This window comes from Notothenia coriiceps, unplaced genomic scaffold (assembly GCF_000735185.1).
Source record: "Notothenia coriiceps isolate Sejong01 unplaced genomic scaffold, NC01 NC01_scaffold00005787, whole genome shotgun sequence".
NCBI lineage: Eukaryota > Metazoa > Chordata > Actinopteri > Perciformes > Nototheniidae > Notothenia > Notothenia coriiceps.
In genome coordinates this window covers 50,657-67,456 of record NW_011338488.1, presented here as the reverse complement: position 1 = coordinate 67,456, position 16,800 = coordinate 50,657, and the positions used below count along the sequence as shown (strand labels likewise).

Here is a 16,800-nt window from a genome sequence, read left to right as displayed (position 1 = left end):
AGAAGAGGGGACACATGTTGATGTAGAAGAGACATGGAGAAGAGGGGACACATGTTGATGTAGAAGAGACATGAAGAAGAGGGGACACATGTTGATGTAGAAGAGACATGAAGAAGAGGGGACACATGTTGATGTAGAAGAGACATGAAGAAGTGGATTTAGCATAACAGGTGACCTTTAAACAGAACAACTCGCTTCATGCCTGTGAAACCTATGGTATTATTTCTCAGGGCTGAAGCTAACTGATTAATTATTAATCCGTTGATTATTTTTCTCGATTATTCTCTTCACTCTTTAGGGTACAACATGTCAGAAAATATTCTCAATTTTCTTTAACTTTTAAATATTTCAAAATGCCACAGGCACTTCTTCTGACTTTTATGATCCCATCTATACAGTATGTCATTTTATAATAAACTGCTCGCATGCAATGTGTACATCACTACTGCCTTTTTATTGAATGTTGTTTTCCATAACGCCACATGTTATACCAAACATTAACATATTCAAGGGGGTCATTTATCTGTCATAGCGTGACACATTTTACAAAATGCACATTGAAGAGTGTTAGGACAAGTTATTCAGTGGATTTATGATAACTCACATGATGTCTTCATTTTAAAGTTAGTAGAGGAAGAGGTGCTTTCGCTTATTTAATGTTTTAGAATGACAACATCATACATCATTTATATTTATGAATATAAAATCACCCATGAATAAAATGAAACAGATTTGTCACACGATTTTACTAAGTCAATCTGACGTTTGAACATAACAGATGTTCATTGAGATTTGTGTGTCAGCGGTGGTGGATTAGCTGTCTGAGGCGATGCACAGCGAGACCTTCAAGCCTTTGACAAACTCCTACTTTAAAGGTGGGGTAGGTAAGTTTGAGAAACCGGCTTGAGATACACTTTTTGTTATATTCCATGGAATGCTCTTAACATCCCGATAGCAACCTGTCGTACACTAACATCTCTCTCTGTACTTTCTTCTTCGCGCCTGTGTACAACTACACTTCTCGTACTTCTTCTCCCTGTGTACAAACTACATCTCCTCTGTTACTTTCTCTCCCCTTTTGTGTACAACTTACATCTTCTCTGTACTTTTTCCACCTAAATCGTGTTAGTGCCAACTCCGGAAATTTGTCTTGTTGAGCGAAGTACGGACACTTTCGGATACCATAATTAAAGAGTCCGACTTTCGATTTGACTATTACATAATTAGGCAACTAATAAAAGAGCTATCACGAGGAGTAGAAATCCCAGTTGACAGTCTTTTATAAGAATTTAAAAAGAAATTGGAAAATTTATAAAGGTTTTTACGGTCGTCCTTGAAGAAGACTGAAACTACTAGTCGTAAAGATATGTCAGTACAGTACCAAATAGTTTATTTGACCGAGCGTACCGTAACACATGTAGTGATGACCCGGAAAAATAACTTACAAACAAAAAGGTATTTGCGGTGGACAATTATGGTTTGTAATTGGTATAAGTTCCCCCAGTAAATAGACAGTATCGCACTCGTCGTAAATGTTTTACCCCAGTGTAACTTCTCACCAGTCCTGTGTCATAAAGTCCCTAAATATCTATTGAGTGTACTACAGAAGCAGTAAATTTCAATCATCTCCTCTCCACCCGAAGCCGAATAAATTTACAAATCTCTTTACTGTTGGTAGTATCGTAGTAAATATAAATACTTATTATTTTAGTGGGTATCTTATTTTCTTTTGTCTAACAGTAGTGTCGGCTAAAATATTTCAGTTAGACTGCAAACTCTGGTATTCGTCTACAAGTAACTCTAAACACAAGTCGCACCACCTAATAGACGGACTCCGCTACGGTCGCTCTGCGAAGTCGGGAAATCTGTTTGAGGATGAAATTTTCCACCCCATCCATCAACTCTTTGGCGGAACTCTATGTGAAAAACAATATAACGGTACCTTAGAGAATTGTAGGCGCTATCGTTATTATAGACTTCACGAACTGGTTTTTTAGGTATTTTTTTATACGTAGACACCTTCGGCATACGGCATTTTCCGTCCGCTGGTTAGTAGACTCCGGCGGGCCGATTTCATTGCACCTACCGGATACGGACGGGACAGTCGGGGAAGGTTAGCACACGTGTTTGAATCCGGGCGAGCAGCCGCTATTAGCTATTTTAACTGAAATAGCATTGCTATTTATTTTTACCTGAGCTATTGTAAGACTCGAGCTATTTTAACCGGGGCAAAGTTAAGGAGTTCTACACTAGGTCGTAAAATCGGACCTCGCGACACCGACGGTCCGCGCGACACTCCCCCGCACCGGACTGGTGTGTGGTCCAGTCTGTGAGGGGGCACCGTCCACGTCGTCGGATCCGTCGGTTTATTATAATCGCGTTCCCGCCCTCTGTGCACACTGAGATTGAGCAGTCCCTAAAATTTCACTTTTACCTTAACCAATGTTTGCGATTGCTGTGTGAGAGGCTAAGAGGCCACACTGTCATAAAACCTAGTTTGGTTTAGTTGCTCCGCTTGGATGCCTGAACTTACGTCGGGGCCCGGCACATAGCGTAACAAAAGTTTTTTCCCATCGCTCGTTTTCGTCCGGTTATGGTGGGTAAAATATTGGTGGATTTGTGTGTTGGTGGGGTAAGGCAAAAAGGGTCGACCCTCGTTTGTGTGCCGTCGACCTTTTCTTACCTCTTCCGGGGGCGGGCTGTTACGGTTGTACAACACAAGGAACGAGCTTTTGAAATCTTTTTTGTCAGTTAACAGGTCCATACTGACAGCTCCGTAGCTACAGGAGCTGTCATCTGACGCATTAGGTGAACTGACAAACAAAAATTTACAAAGCTCGTTCCTGTGGTTGTACAAACGTAACAGCCCCGCCGCCCCGGAAGAAGGTAGAGGTCGACGGGCGACAAACGAGGGTCGACCCTTTTGCCTTACCCCAACGCAACACAAATCACCCAATTTTCCCACCATAACCGGACGAAAACAGCGAATGGAAAAAAAATTTGGTTTACGCTATGTGGCGGGGCCCGAGTAAGTCAGCATCCAAGCGGAGCAAACTAAACCAAACTTAGGTTTTTGATGCAGTGTGCCTCTTAGCTCTACACAGCAATCGCAATACATTGGGTAAGGTAAAGTGAAATTTCTAAGGGGCGCTCATTCAGTGTGCAACAGAAGGGCGAACTGCGAGTAATAAATAATTAAAACCGAACGATTCCCGACGACGTGGACGTGCGGCCTCACAGCAACTGCGGACCGGGACACACAGTCGGGCGGGAGTGGCGACGGGTCGCCGCGGACCGTCCGGTGTCGCGAGTCCGATTTTACGACAGTGTAGAAAATCCTTAACATTTTGCCGGTTAATAGCTCGAGTCTTTTTCAATAGCTCAGGTAAAAATAAATAGCATGCTATTCAGTTAAATAGCTAATACCCGCCGCTGTCGGATCCAAACACCGTGTCTACCTTTCCGACTGGTCCGTCCATCCGGTAGGTCAATGAAATCGGCCGCGCCGACAGCTACTAACCAGCACCGAAAAATCGCCGTGAGATGCCGAACCGTGTCTACTATAAAAAAATACCTAAAAAACAACAGTTTCCGTGAANTTTTTTTGCTTGTGAGATAATGTGTGCTCATATTTATTTATTATGAGAGAGAGAGCTCTGTTTTCCAGCCTGACTCTATTTAATTTATTGTTTTGGTTGTGTGTGATTTAATTAATTTATTATAATTGAATTAATTTGTTTTATTTATTAATTTATATATTTTAATATTATTTCACATTTCATTTGCAATGTTGAATGTTCAATAAAAAGTTATGTTTGAAAGGATGTACTTGAATTGTTATTATATATTATCATTATGTCTAAAATGATCTTAAAACGGTGCCGACAATATTATCGTTTATCGCAATAATTTCCTGAAAAATTTATCGTCCAACACAATTAATTATCGTGACAGGCCCTCATTGGTCATGTGCGCGTTCGTGTGTGTTGGAGGAGGGGCTCTGTGAGGAAGTGGCAGATTTTTTCCGGTTGTGTATTTTCAAATTCTAGCTCACTCGAGCTGGTTTCTTCAAAATGACCTACCCCACCTTTAAGTGTAAAATCATGTGATACGTTTTTCTTAGTGGGCAGTTTGTGTTCACAGTTAATCTGACCTGTCATGAGCACTGCATTCGAGCAGACAAGGACATGTATTGGATGGGTGTCTTTATCACTTTTTTAACCACTTATTTCTTTACTTGCTTAAGTCATGTCACATCATGACGAGTATGACTTTGCACATTTGTCACATTTACTCTTACAAAGTGTCCACACTAGTCTATAGTGTATTCATATTTCTACTATTGTCTAGTGTCTATATGATACTGCTTATACTTCTACTACTACTATATTCAATATGCACTGCTCTTAGTGTGTCTACCTATGAATAATGTTCATACTCTATTCTAATGACTCAGGTTGTGAAAGCATCATTTGTGCTTTACTAAGTCTGAGAAAACGACTTAAAAGGAATCAGTTGAGTTATCCAGAATTGCGTTTATACTACAGATCATTAACAAAAACACTGTAGCTGTTGTGTTAAATAAATGTCTGCTCTGATTGGTAAGCGGGCCGGCGATCATGTGATTGTAAAAACAGCTATCGAGGCATGAAGGGAGCATTTCCCGTATAAGGACACATCTCCAATATCTTGCCTAAAGGGGGGGGGGGCTTGATTGTTTCTTTTCTGTTGTGACTTCCTGTAAATGTGCCTTAAGTAGTAGGAGGGGGGGGGTTGGCTATGTTAGTGTGAGTTCCCAGGCGGTAATGGCCCACTGATTGCTAACGCGTAAGAAAACAGCTATCGTGGTTTGAAGTGAGCATTTCCCGTACAAAGGACACATTTTCAGGTTAAACGTGCTGGCTGGTTTCATTTCTGTTGTGACTTCCTGTAAATGTGCCTTAAGTAGGAGGGGGGGGGTGGCTATGTTAGTGTGAGTTCCCAGGTGGTAATGGCCTACTGGTTGCTAATGAGGTCTCAGTACAGCTAATGCACACAGCTAACTAAGTGTCGCCGACGGTAAAACATTCCTATGCTACGACTTGATGTACGGTGTTCTGGGCCAGCGCCAGTCATCCTCTCACAAATCATGTCCACGTCCGGGCTAACGGCCATTCCTATTATGATGCATCACATCTCCCCTTCCCCGCTCCTAATGTAGGCACTTTGTGTAACCCGTTGTAAATACACCTCTTTTGTGTGCTGTGATGAGCGCTGCATGTTAATGTCTGTCTCGGGCACTTTCTTTTGAACCTTCACAACAGCCATGACAATTAGTGTGTTTCATTGAATATGCTATTAGACCTCGTAACCGCACACAGGTTTTGCGATTGAACACAACACATCTAAATAAGTACTCTTTATTAGTTTGTAGTGAATTACTCTCTCTTCATGTACCCTGAGAAACATTTATTATCAAATGGATATTATTGTCAAGGTGTCTATCACATTAGTCGTCCAACTGTTATTCATATCAAACACACTTATGTTTGGAGTATTTGGGACGGATTTAGTTTTTTTAATGAACTGCATACTATTTTCAAATGTCAAAACTAAGGTAACATATTGAGTTTACAACCCATCTTTTCTTTCTTTTTTTAAACAAAGAAAAATTACATTCGATTCAAGTCAATTTAAAGAATAGACAGTCAAATAGACAAAAGACAACAAAAAGTATCCACTGAAGCTGCAAAATGACCACAGACAGATACTGAGTTACTACAGAGAGACTCACAATAACTTCAATTCATTTTAATAAGATGCTAAACAATCACCGAGCTGGAAAATGACTACACAGCATTATCACATGAAGTGGGAGATGTTTAAAAATAGATGTTAAACAACTAAAAGTCGAGACACAAAACAACATTAAAGGCCACCTATCATGCTATGTTTAGGCAATAGCACAGGTCTCAGATATATACAAATATATAAAAAACATGTCTATGAAGTGTTTTGCTCAAAATACCAAACAGATCACTCATTCTAGCCATGCCTCATGTCCCTCTATTTCACTTCCTGTTTCAAAAGTGCTGATTCGGGGTATAAAGCTTTAAAAAAAAAAAAAAAAGATTGATACAAAATAAAAAAGGAGGGGGCTGAGCTCATGCGGGACCCGGCAGCTACTGTCTAAACTAAATACTGCCGTGATGAAACGCCATATCATGGATTATCAAGGATTATCTCTGAAACAGTATGGAGCTCAAAGGCTTTCTCTCTTGCCGGTTATACCACAAGGTGAGTTCCTTTTTACTTCCTGCTTCTTCACACACATGCTCTCCAGTACAGGTTAGCTCTGAGTGTTAGCGATGCTAATGTAAACACCGACCATATTACGTCCAAACCAGTCGGGCATTGTTTCTGATAGCAACGTTTCTGATTGGGCCGTGGGTCCACATTTCAGATATGACGTCATATCGTCGCAAATCTGGATCAGCTCCGTTGTAGCCCCGTTTTTAGAGATTTGGGTACGGAGGAAAAGAGAGAGGGTTTTATTTTCTGACGCTGCGTGAGTTCCCTGACACACCGGGGACACATCTTTATGTATAAAAGACATCAAAAAGTGCATTTTGTATGATAGGTCCCCTTTAAGGGAAAGTCATTTTGACACGTCACGGCAGGAAAAACAAGTGTAATTAATCAAAGTAATGTTCAGTTATAGACTCACTGAGACACACGTCCCACAGAGGAAGGAGGCATCGTTAATGTTAACTACGACAAGTTAAAATGTCTGCGGTGAAAAAAGGCAACTTAATGGTTTAGTCGATTGACAGAATATAAATTACACTTTCTTTTATTGGCAGTAAAATCATTAACAAAGTAAGGATTTTATGTTTTACTTGATTCATATAATAAAGGGAAACTCATTTGGATGTTGAACTCCTGCTGGGACAAAACAGGAATGCTGAAAACAACAATTCACTTTGGGCTCTGGGGAAATTCTAGTGAGCATTTTCTCACTTTTCCCACAGGCTAATCTAGAAATCAATACAGTCATCGACACTTTCACCAATAATCATTATTCCTGGAGCTGCAACTTACAATTATTTCTATTATCAATTGAGTCTCAGAACGTTTCACTAGGATCCAATGTGACATCTTCACTGCTTTTATTTCCAAAGCCTCAATATATTACTTTTAAAAATATATTAAAACTGAGAACAATGACCACTCTTGAGAACTGAGAATCAGCAAATCTTTGTCATTTATTCTTGATTTTAAGTTATTAACTGACTTTTAAACGGGTTGTAAATTATTCATTTTTTAGGTTAGTTTGGAGCAAAACACTTGTTACTTTTAGCTTTTTCAATGCGATGGTTTGTTTCTTTTCTCTGATTTCTATAGAATAAATCAAATATATTCAGATTCTTGAATGTCGTAGAGAACAAGAATTCAGAAGAAGTCACTTTGGGGAAATTGTGGCGAGCCTTTTTTCCCTTTTTCTCTCAGACTAATTTAAATATCAATACAATCAATGACAGGCCGTCCAATAATCATTATTTCTTCGGCTTAAACGTACTAAAAAAAAAATATATATATTTTTAGATTTTAGACTGTTGGTGAGAAAACACTGATTATGAAGATGTGCATATATATTTAAAACAGAGGAAAGTCCTGACAACGTAGAACCAAGAACAATCAAAAGCTTGGTCCTGTTACTTGATATTAAGGGATTTTCTTGTCAGTCGGTTAACCAATTAATCAGCTAATCATTTCCGCTGCGATCAGCTGTTGCCCTGGTTGTATTTTGGCAGAGTAAAGCCCACTCTCACTGTGTTGCTCTTGAGGATCTGGCGGAGAAATCGCTGACACTGATGGTTCATCAGCGTGTCTGTAGTTCGCCAACATCTTGCAATCTGCTAACCATCTGTACTGTCTGTCCCAGTGGGGGCGACCCACTCTACTGCCCACATGGGACCCTCTAATTCAACCTAGAATAAGGACAGTCTCAGCCTATGGCCCTGGGGACTGATCAATGGATCAATCTCTCCAATCATCTCTCTGACGCTGACTCCTCCAGTTTAACTAATGAGGTTGCCCTGCCAACGCCCGGTCTGATTAAGATGAAGAGCCAACATGTTGACCCAATTCATTTACCTCCACCTTGCTCCTCCGCTCCACATGGGACGCAGATCAATGGCCAGTCATTGACCTGATCCGTCATATGACGTGGATGCTTGTTTGGAAATAAACAAGATAGGCCACCCAGGCAGAGTGTTGTAGCAGCGATGTGTTAATCAATAGTAATTCACTGCACGCTGTTCTGATATGATGCAAACATCCCGTCTAATTGGTTTCTATTACAAGCTGGCCTGTGTCTGACTTCTTGATATGTTTTTTTAATGGTCTATTCTGTTCCTTATGACTTGTACTAATATCCTGTATTTTCAAGGGCGTCGAGCAGAAAATCTATTTTGAGAGGCTCTTGATTTTTCTTTCTAAAGACATCTTGGAAGGGCCTCACATGTACAAAAGGGAATATAAGGAAAAGAAAAGTGAGTTGAATTGATTGAATGCATTTTTTGAAGACGTTGATAAAGGTTATTAAGGCAAGGTTTCCAGGAAGCCAGTGTAAAGACTTCAGAACTGGAGTGATGTGATCCACTTTCTTAGGTGCTGTTTACACGGGAACAAAACGGGGTGTATCCGCTACTTTTCTCTCGCGTATAGCCCGTTCGTTCACACGAGGCCGTAACGGAACCGCGGAAACGGACCCCTCAAACGATAACAGGTCCTAAGGTGGNTAGATCTGCGGACGGAACGCTCTGGGGGGCCAAACGGCTCCGTGTGTACGCCTCTATACGATCATTTCCTGATAATGATGAAGCCATAGCCCCGCCTCTGCAGCTCACTGCTGGAGCATGGTCAGTAGCTACTGCTAGTGCTACTGCTACTGCTACTGCTACTGACCATGCTACAGATGTTAGAGCAAAATCTACAGCTCCTCTACCACAACCATCAGCAACAAGTGGACATGGAGAACTACATGAACTACATGTTGCTAAATCCACCGCGGAGAATAAACAGAAGGGCAACCATGGCAACCATGCTCGGGGGTCTTCTTCGCTGCTTTTGGTGTATTTTGTGGCGGAAGTACAGCGCCACTTACAGGCCTGGCATATGTACTACAGTGTCTCCAGCGGGTCGAGCGGTCTCGTGTGAAGGGACACATTTATTGAGCCGTATCCGTGTGAACGGAAGACTTTTTGATATCGAATTTGGTTCGTTTGCGTTTCGTTTGCCTTCCCGTGTAAATGGGGCCTTAGTGTTAGTGGCAGTGCTACTGATTTGAGTTTGTTGATTACTGGCTGTTGTAACAACAATCATGAAGCAGCAGGTGGTGCCGACAGAAAGGGCTGGTGATTCAGATGCAAACAGTTTTTTGTGTCAACAATAGCTTGCTTATTATACAATAACCCGTTTACTCTTCTATACATGTATATGTGTGTTATTGCATGTCTGCTATGCCACTTTTGCATATATGCCCCTTTTTCGATAACAATGTACATTTTCCACTGTGGGACTAATAAAGGATTTCTGATTCTGATTCTGATATATAGCCCTATTTAAATAAAGAGTTTATAAAGTTCAAAAGACACTTCAAAGCGATATAACCGAAATCCAAACAGTAAAGGCTAACAAAAATGGAGGTAAATTAAGGTGAATTGATTGAATGCATTGTTTGAAGACGTTGATAAAGGTTATTAAGGCGTGGTTTCTTACCTGTGAATTCAATGTATATCTGGAATTTGCCCATCATAGTAATCACAATAATAATCTTGTACACTTGTTATTGCTGTGTGTTATTTTCAAGGAGACCAACCAACATATTCCTCTAAAGCAAGACCAAACTTTCATTAGTGTTCTCTGATATCAAATAACTGATGTTTAGAATATAAATCTTTATAATTGGGCCGATTGGGCAAATGTTAAATAAATGCAGTTTTTGTAGAGCAATGACCTAAAACAAAAATTCGATCAAAGTCTCTCTGAAATCTTTTTTAATCGAATAGTTTGGAGCTGGTTGAATTAATTAATACGTTTAACATAATGTGTGATTCACTATTAATTGAATCACGAGACAGGTCTTCTTTTATAGAATAATGAATGTAACATTATAAATTCATTCCAATATGCTGACTTGTTGATGTTTTCACATTTAGTCTCAAGGTAAAAGTCACAAAGGAGGAAATGATGTGAGATATGTGACACAAAAGGCTGAAAAAGAAACAGTTACAGAGAAAAACACTCCAGAGTAGAGGACTGCTGTGTGCTTCTGTTAGCTTCCAGTTTCTCCTTTTTACTATAAAGATCTTTTGGTGAATGATAAAATGCCCTTAACTCTCACCTTGGTGCGAGAGCGAGTGCAGGTCCAGGTCTCTCCTGCGTTTGAAGGCCTCTCCACATTCTTCACAAGGAAACGGATGGCTGGTGTGGAGCAATCTGTTAAATAAATAAAAACACACATTTTCACATAAATGGGGCGAAGCCTGCGAGCTAGTTCAGGCAGTCAACTCGAGCACCACTACATTAACACGTGACCCTCCTCGTCCCTCTGACAACCAACCAAACACATTCTCCTAAACATGCCGCTCTATTTAAGCTGCCAGGTCTTCCTGCCTCTGCCTCGCTATGCTGCTGCTGCCACTGCTGTGTTCACTTGATATTGCTACGTTCATGTTCCTGCTGCTGTTTCATGTTGCTGCTGCTCGCCTGCCCCCCCCACCACCCCAGCTTCCACCCCAGCTTCCACCTGTAGGCTCGGGGGATAGTTATCTAATCATCCCTCAATGTTCTTTGTAAATCTGTGGAGCGATGAGGCCCGAGCCTAGACGCCAAACTCAAACTATATGCTGCTTCTAATAAACATATTAAGAAACACGTGAGTTGTCTGCCTGAACTTGTTTCTAAAACATGGACTCCAGATAACAGAAATAGCAAAAGTCCCTCACAGAGGCCGAAAAGTGTTGAATAAAAAAAATGGCATTACACAGTTTTAAGACTTAAAAGGTCACAAATGAAGACGCATACATCTGCAATAATGAGGGGGGAAAGTTGTGTTTTAATCTTCGGCTTCCACCCTATGTTAGACTCGCCGGAGGATTACCAGTAAGTGTGTGCTTAGCTGTGCTCAGGTTAAATAAGGGGCATTAGCTGACTGCTGCGGGAGATCAAAAAAATGAATAAAAACCCAGCAGTTAACTGGGAGGAGTCCGAATAAGGACATGAAAGACTATATTTATCCATTGCATAACGTTACAGTGGATACAGCCTGAAGGGAGGAGAGAAGTGTTGGGATGAATTCACCTAATGCTGCATCAAGAACATGGGAGGAAAATAAATAAAAAGCTGGTTCTTTGAGCGGCTTCTCATAATCAGAACGAACAAGAGTGATGTATAAGTGATGAAACATAATGCTCCTCCAGATATTGCACGAGCATATCTGTTTATTATGTATGTTATACTGCTACAGGTAATGCAGCAGAAGCACTTAACCGTGTGAGTCATTTAAAGGAGAGCAGGATGCCCGAGGTGATGTGCGAGGACCTCTCATTGGCAGGATTCGAGGCCAGGCTGTTTCTTTTCCCTGTTTAAGAGACACGAGGAATCAATATTTCAGGGACAGCTGACCCTGAGGCAGCTGGGAGGATTAACATTTCAGCCAGGGTCACCTCTTCTCCCAGACAGATGTTTCTCTAATGAGGAGCGGTGACACTCTGTTCAGCCTTAGCTCTACGTTGACTCGTTTAAATCCACTTGTTGGCCCACAGCAAAAAATATTCAGCAACAATTTTGATAATCACTGAATCATTTAAGGCCTTTTAAGCCAACACGCCAGCTTGTCAAATGTGAAGAAGCTGCTTATGTTCATCCTTTAAGACAGGAAAGCGAATTGGACAACTGACGGTTCATTCTTGACCTTGAGAATGAACCACAAAAGGCGCTTTCACACCGGAGTGCTTTTCCGTTTTAGTTCCGATAGTTCCTGGGATTTTGCGCTCACCAAAAAGAGAACTTAGTTCATGAGAACTTTTCCCCCCTTTTCAGTCCCCTGCTAGAGAGGTGGTACTTTTCCAGCGGCTAAACTGAGGCTCCGTGGTAACATGAAGAGCCGCTTGGGAGCTGGCTCTTCTTAGTGAGCCGAGCCAAATGATTATCACTAATACGTAAAGAGATAGTATCTATAAGGGAAGGCTCAATTCAAAGTTCAAGTCACGTGACACCCCCCCGCTCTCGGGGTGGACGCCCTCTCAGCCCTGGAGGAAACACTGGCTACAATATCAAAGTATTTCATCAAAAATACGTTGACGTTTGACTTTTCTCCATACCGCTGAGCACTACATTCAGCTCTCACACACACACACACACACACACACACACACACACACACACACACACACACACACACACACACACACACACACACACACACACACACACACACACACACACACACACACACACACACACACACACACACCATGTCCGTTCTCTCTTGCTCAGCCATGCAGGACAGGACCAGGCTCTGCCCCCGTCCTGGGTTGTTATCTTAATCATCTTAATTTGCTGGGCCTCTGTCTGTCAATCATATGTGTCTCAAGGGCAGCCAGACATCTCAGTCGGTGGGTTTCTCCACAGCTTTAAGGTCTCGCTCAGCAGTCAGACACGACTCAGATACTAAAGCTCCGGGCAGAGGCTGGAGGTTTATCTCTATCCTGTCCTGGGTTCAGTTTGGAACCGTAGTGCTGATGTATTTACGCCGTAAACAGGGAGGGGAAATGGTGAATATAATGTATGGTATGTAATGGATGTGTTGTTTTCATTTACACCTACACTCCTGCAAATACAGAATGCTAAACCAGTGGTGGACAGTAACTACGTACATTTACTCTAGTACTGTACTTAAATACAATTTTGAGATTCTTTACTTGAGTATTTCTTTTTTTCTTCCACCTCTGTGAAAGACTAGTGTTACTAAAGTGTTGTTGTTGTTGTTGTGTTATTACTTGTGATGGTTAAGCTGATCCTCCGTGTTGAAGCGTGACGGGCAGTTAGGACACGGGAACAGATGAGCGGCTCCTTCATTGTCCAGAGTACACGCCTGCAATAAGGGACACAGAAGTCAGGAAAAAATATGATTTTACAGCCGAAAATATACGGATTTTTTATGTTTTTTAAAGGTTTCAAAAGTGTGATAAAAAACACATTTAGATGCATCTCTTCGAATCATTTCCACACAGCAAATGTTGATTAATATAAGAGCTGCAGAGATAATCAAAATGTTATCCAAATACAAATATTAAATGTGGAAGAAGCACATTATAAAAACCTTAAAGTATTTAATGCAGTAGTAATGTAAGTATTGGGAAGATTCTGCAGATGTTCAGTTGTATCTACAGACTAAACTAAAATAAACTCAAATGTTTGGTACAGAGCCTACTAAAATAAATACTTATACCCGTTAGTCAATTTTCAATTCAATTCAATTCAAAGGGGCTTTATTGGCATGAAAGTTAAATGAAACAATGTTGCCAAAGCATCACAATACAAAATAATAGTCATTGTCTTCAAATTCTGCAGTTCTAATTAATATGCAGCTTTCTATTGAAAACTTTTTTTTATTCAAAATTAAACCCTTCAAATTGAGAGGCGTTTTATTACAAATAATAAATAATAATACATTACATTTATCTAGAGCTTTTCCTGGTGCTCAAAGCGCTTTACAAGCAAGTAAAACAGAATAACAACAAAAGTAAAAGGTGCTAAGCCAGGTGGAATAAGGGCGAGGGGTTAGTGGATTTGAAGGCAAGAGTGAAAAGGTGAGTTTTGAGGGATTGTTTGAACGATGTGAGAAAGAATAAGAGAAAAGGAAAGGGACTGTACCGGTTTGCGTCCCCTCTTGCGTCGAGGCAGGGTGGATGTGTGAATGCGTTGGTGTCTCTTCAGGGTGGCTGCCTGAGAGAAGTTTTTGCCACAAACGTCGCAGCTGTAGGGTTTGTTGCCCGTGTGGCTCATGCTGTGGCGCAACAGGCTCTGGGAGTTAGTGAAGGACTTTGTGCAAACCTTAACAACAACAAGAACAACAACAACAATCAGGATCAGTGCCAAAAACAGTTTTTGTAAGGGAATAAATCAAATTGTAAAAGGCTACACTTGCTGATATTATAACTTTCTTAGCATCGTGCGGAGACCATGGAGAATATGTCAAATATAATGAGCTTCAAATCATCGCACAGTTCAAAAGCATTACATCATCTCTCTTATCTCTTATCTCTGCCGCATGACGTACATGGCATTTCCAACAGATAAAATTATCTCTCATGTTCAAGAAAGGACAAACTTTGAACACTTTGGAGATACAGGGTCCCTCGATTCAATAAAGTCAGACTGAAGCACTCCTTGGTGCATCATTCAATCCTCACAGTAAATACAGAGCTCCCAGATCAAATGCACGCAAGGTTTTCTCAATGATTGTGTTGTTATTTTAAAAAGGTCTCCTATTTTACTGTTTTTCATCAATATATTATAGCTCTCAGATATATACAAAACATGTCTCTGAAGTGTTTGGCTCCAAACACCAAACAGATCATTGCAGCATTACCCATCATCCCCTCTGTTTCCAAAGTGCTGATTCTCTGTCTGTTACTTTAGATAAAAAATAAGGAGCCCCTCCCCACGCCCCTCTGAGAGAGATTTGGTTAAAAAGAACACAATGGTGCTCTAGGAGGAGATTCAGGTGATAAGGTGGGGAGGGGGGGGGGGTTACCTTGGTTGCTGATTGGCTAATGGTTACTCAAGTCAAAACATCGTTATGACATCATAAAGTGGCCAAAATCTGATCAGCTCATTTTCAGACAGGTTTTTATATAAATGGATCAGGACAAAAAGAGAGAGAATCTTTGTTCCTGAAACTTTAAGAATCTGTTTACACAGAGGGGACACATGTTGATGTAGAAGAGACATGAACAAGTGGATTTTGCATAATAGGTGACCTTTAACTGTTTGTTTTTCATGTGTTGTGTATTGAAATGTGTCCATGTTGATGTTACACATGGAGCTGCTGTGATGCAAGTCAAATATCAGATAAACCAATAAAATATTATCGTAACATGGAGATTGGCACCTTGCACGTGAAAAGCTTTTCTCCGGTGTGGCTGTAGACGTGTGTACGCAGGAAGACTCTCCGGGTGAAGGTCTTTCCGCAGTACGGGCAGACGTGAGGCAGCGGGGTTCGGGCCCAGTCCTGCAGCAGCTTGGCAGGCGGGGGGTGGTTCGTGTGGTCCGAGTCTGCCGCAGTGCCGACCTCCGATTCATCCTTGGTGCCCTTGAGTCCTGACAAACACAAAACTGTTCATTAAGGCCAAAAACATCCCATAATATACGACATGATTTTACATAAATGGGGTTTAAAGCAATAATCAATCTGCTGCCTATCAAAATGAGTCAGTTGTCAGCTGATCAATCTTATATATTGTTTGACGTACAGAATACGAATACGCAGATAGATCTGCAAATAAGGTCACTGGTTCAATCGGTTCAACGTATTGAAGTGGATGTAAGTTACTTTGGGTAAAGCCTAGGCCGAATGCCTTTTAATGAAGTGAAGACAAAGACGTTCAAAACAAACTGTGGAAGAAAAACCGTAAAAACATTTCAAACAACTAATCTAATCGGACATAATAACATACATTATATTATAAATAGTTATATTTTTTCCTCTTACTTTGTTGTATCTATACATCATTACACACTTAAAAAGGTAGGGTAGGTAAGAATGGATAAACCAGCTCGAGTGCGCTTGAATTTGAAAATACACAACCAGAAAAAATCTGCCCCTTCCTTCAGACTTCCTTACAGAGCCCCTCCTCCAACACACACGAACGAACGCGCACATGACCAATGAGGGCACGAGATAAGTTTGTGCACAGATGGAAGGCTGACAGGCAGGTAGGCCATCCAGTTACTTTAGCCGGGCCGGCTCAGATGATTGGTCGTGCTTTTCACAGCGCCACGGCTTCCACAGATGATATTTTTTAATGTATTTATTGTCAAAGCATTTAATGTATTCATTGCTATAGGGATGTTAAGAGCAGTGTGCGAAATACGGGGGGGTCCGGGGGAGCTCCACCCCCCTGATTAACACCTGAGCCCCCCTGAAAGCCTCAACAGCTAAATTTGAGGGGGGTCTCAAATTATAATATTTATTTGTCACTTGCAATGGTCACTAACATGTTTATAAGCTTACTATGTCCAGTATTTATAATTCAAAACATTTATTCACATATCTTCTATTTTTGCTGGCAAAAGCATTTCCTCGCATAGAATCGAAAACAGACGGTTCTTTAATGGTCGTGTATTAATTCATTCATATGAACGTCAGAATTATTTGACGGCACCCCTGAAGACGCCACACGGCGCCCCGGTTGAGAAACGCTGCTATGGACTACTGATTGTCTTGGCTAGCATCCGTGAAGTATTGTATAGGCCCACTGCATATTGAGAAATCTTCGACCGGTATGTTGCGCAATAAACGGGAGATGGGGACCCCCCCGATTATTGACGGGTATTGCCTGTGACCTAAGATTTTCATCGACATAACTACTCTGTAGCTTTGTTCGTATGACGAATAATGAACCTTAGCAGTTAGCAGCTTTTGGGCAGCNAATAACTGTGAATGCGATTATTCATTAACTTTGAAAACATCCATTTATTGGAGAAAAAAAATGTGAACAGTGTGTTTTTAACAGTTGATTACCCTGA

At 41.0% G+C, this 16,800-nt stretch overlaps 1 protein-coding gene across 1 annotated transcript in view; it reads right to left on the bottom strand.

Moving 5' to 3' along the window:
* znf574 (zinc finger protein 574) overlaps positions 1-16,271 on the bottom strand; it is a 29,728-nt gene extending 13,457 nt beyond the window's left edge. The window contains exons 1-5 of the mRNA XM_010768546.1: positions 16,253-16,271; positions 15,164-15,372; positions 13,924-14,103; positions 13,047-13,141; positions 10,388-10,482 (exon numbers count right to left, since the gene is read on the bottom strand). Coding sequence (XP_010766848.1) covers positions 10,388-10,482; positions 13,047-13,141; positions 13,924-14,103; positions 15,164-15,372; positions 16,253-16,271 — 598 coding nt within the window. The remainder of the gene's footprint in view (positions 1-10,387; positions 10,483-13,046; positions 13,142-13,923; positions 14,104-15,163; positions 15,373-16,252) is intronic.
* Positions 16,272-16,800: the final 529 nt, after the last annotated feature.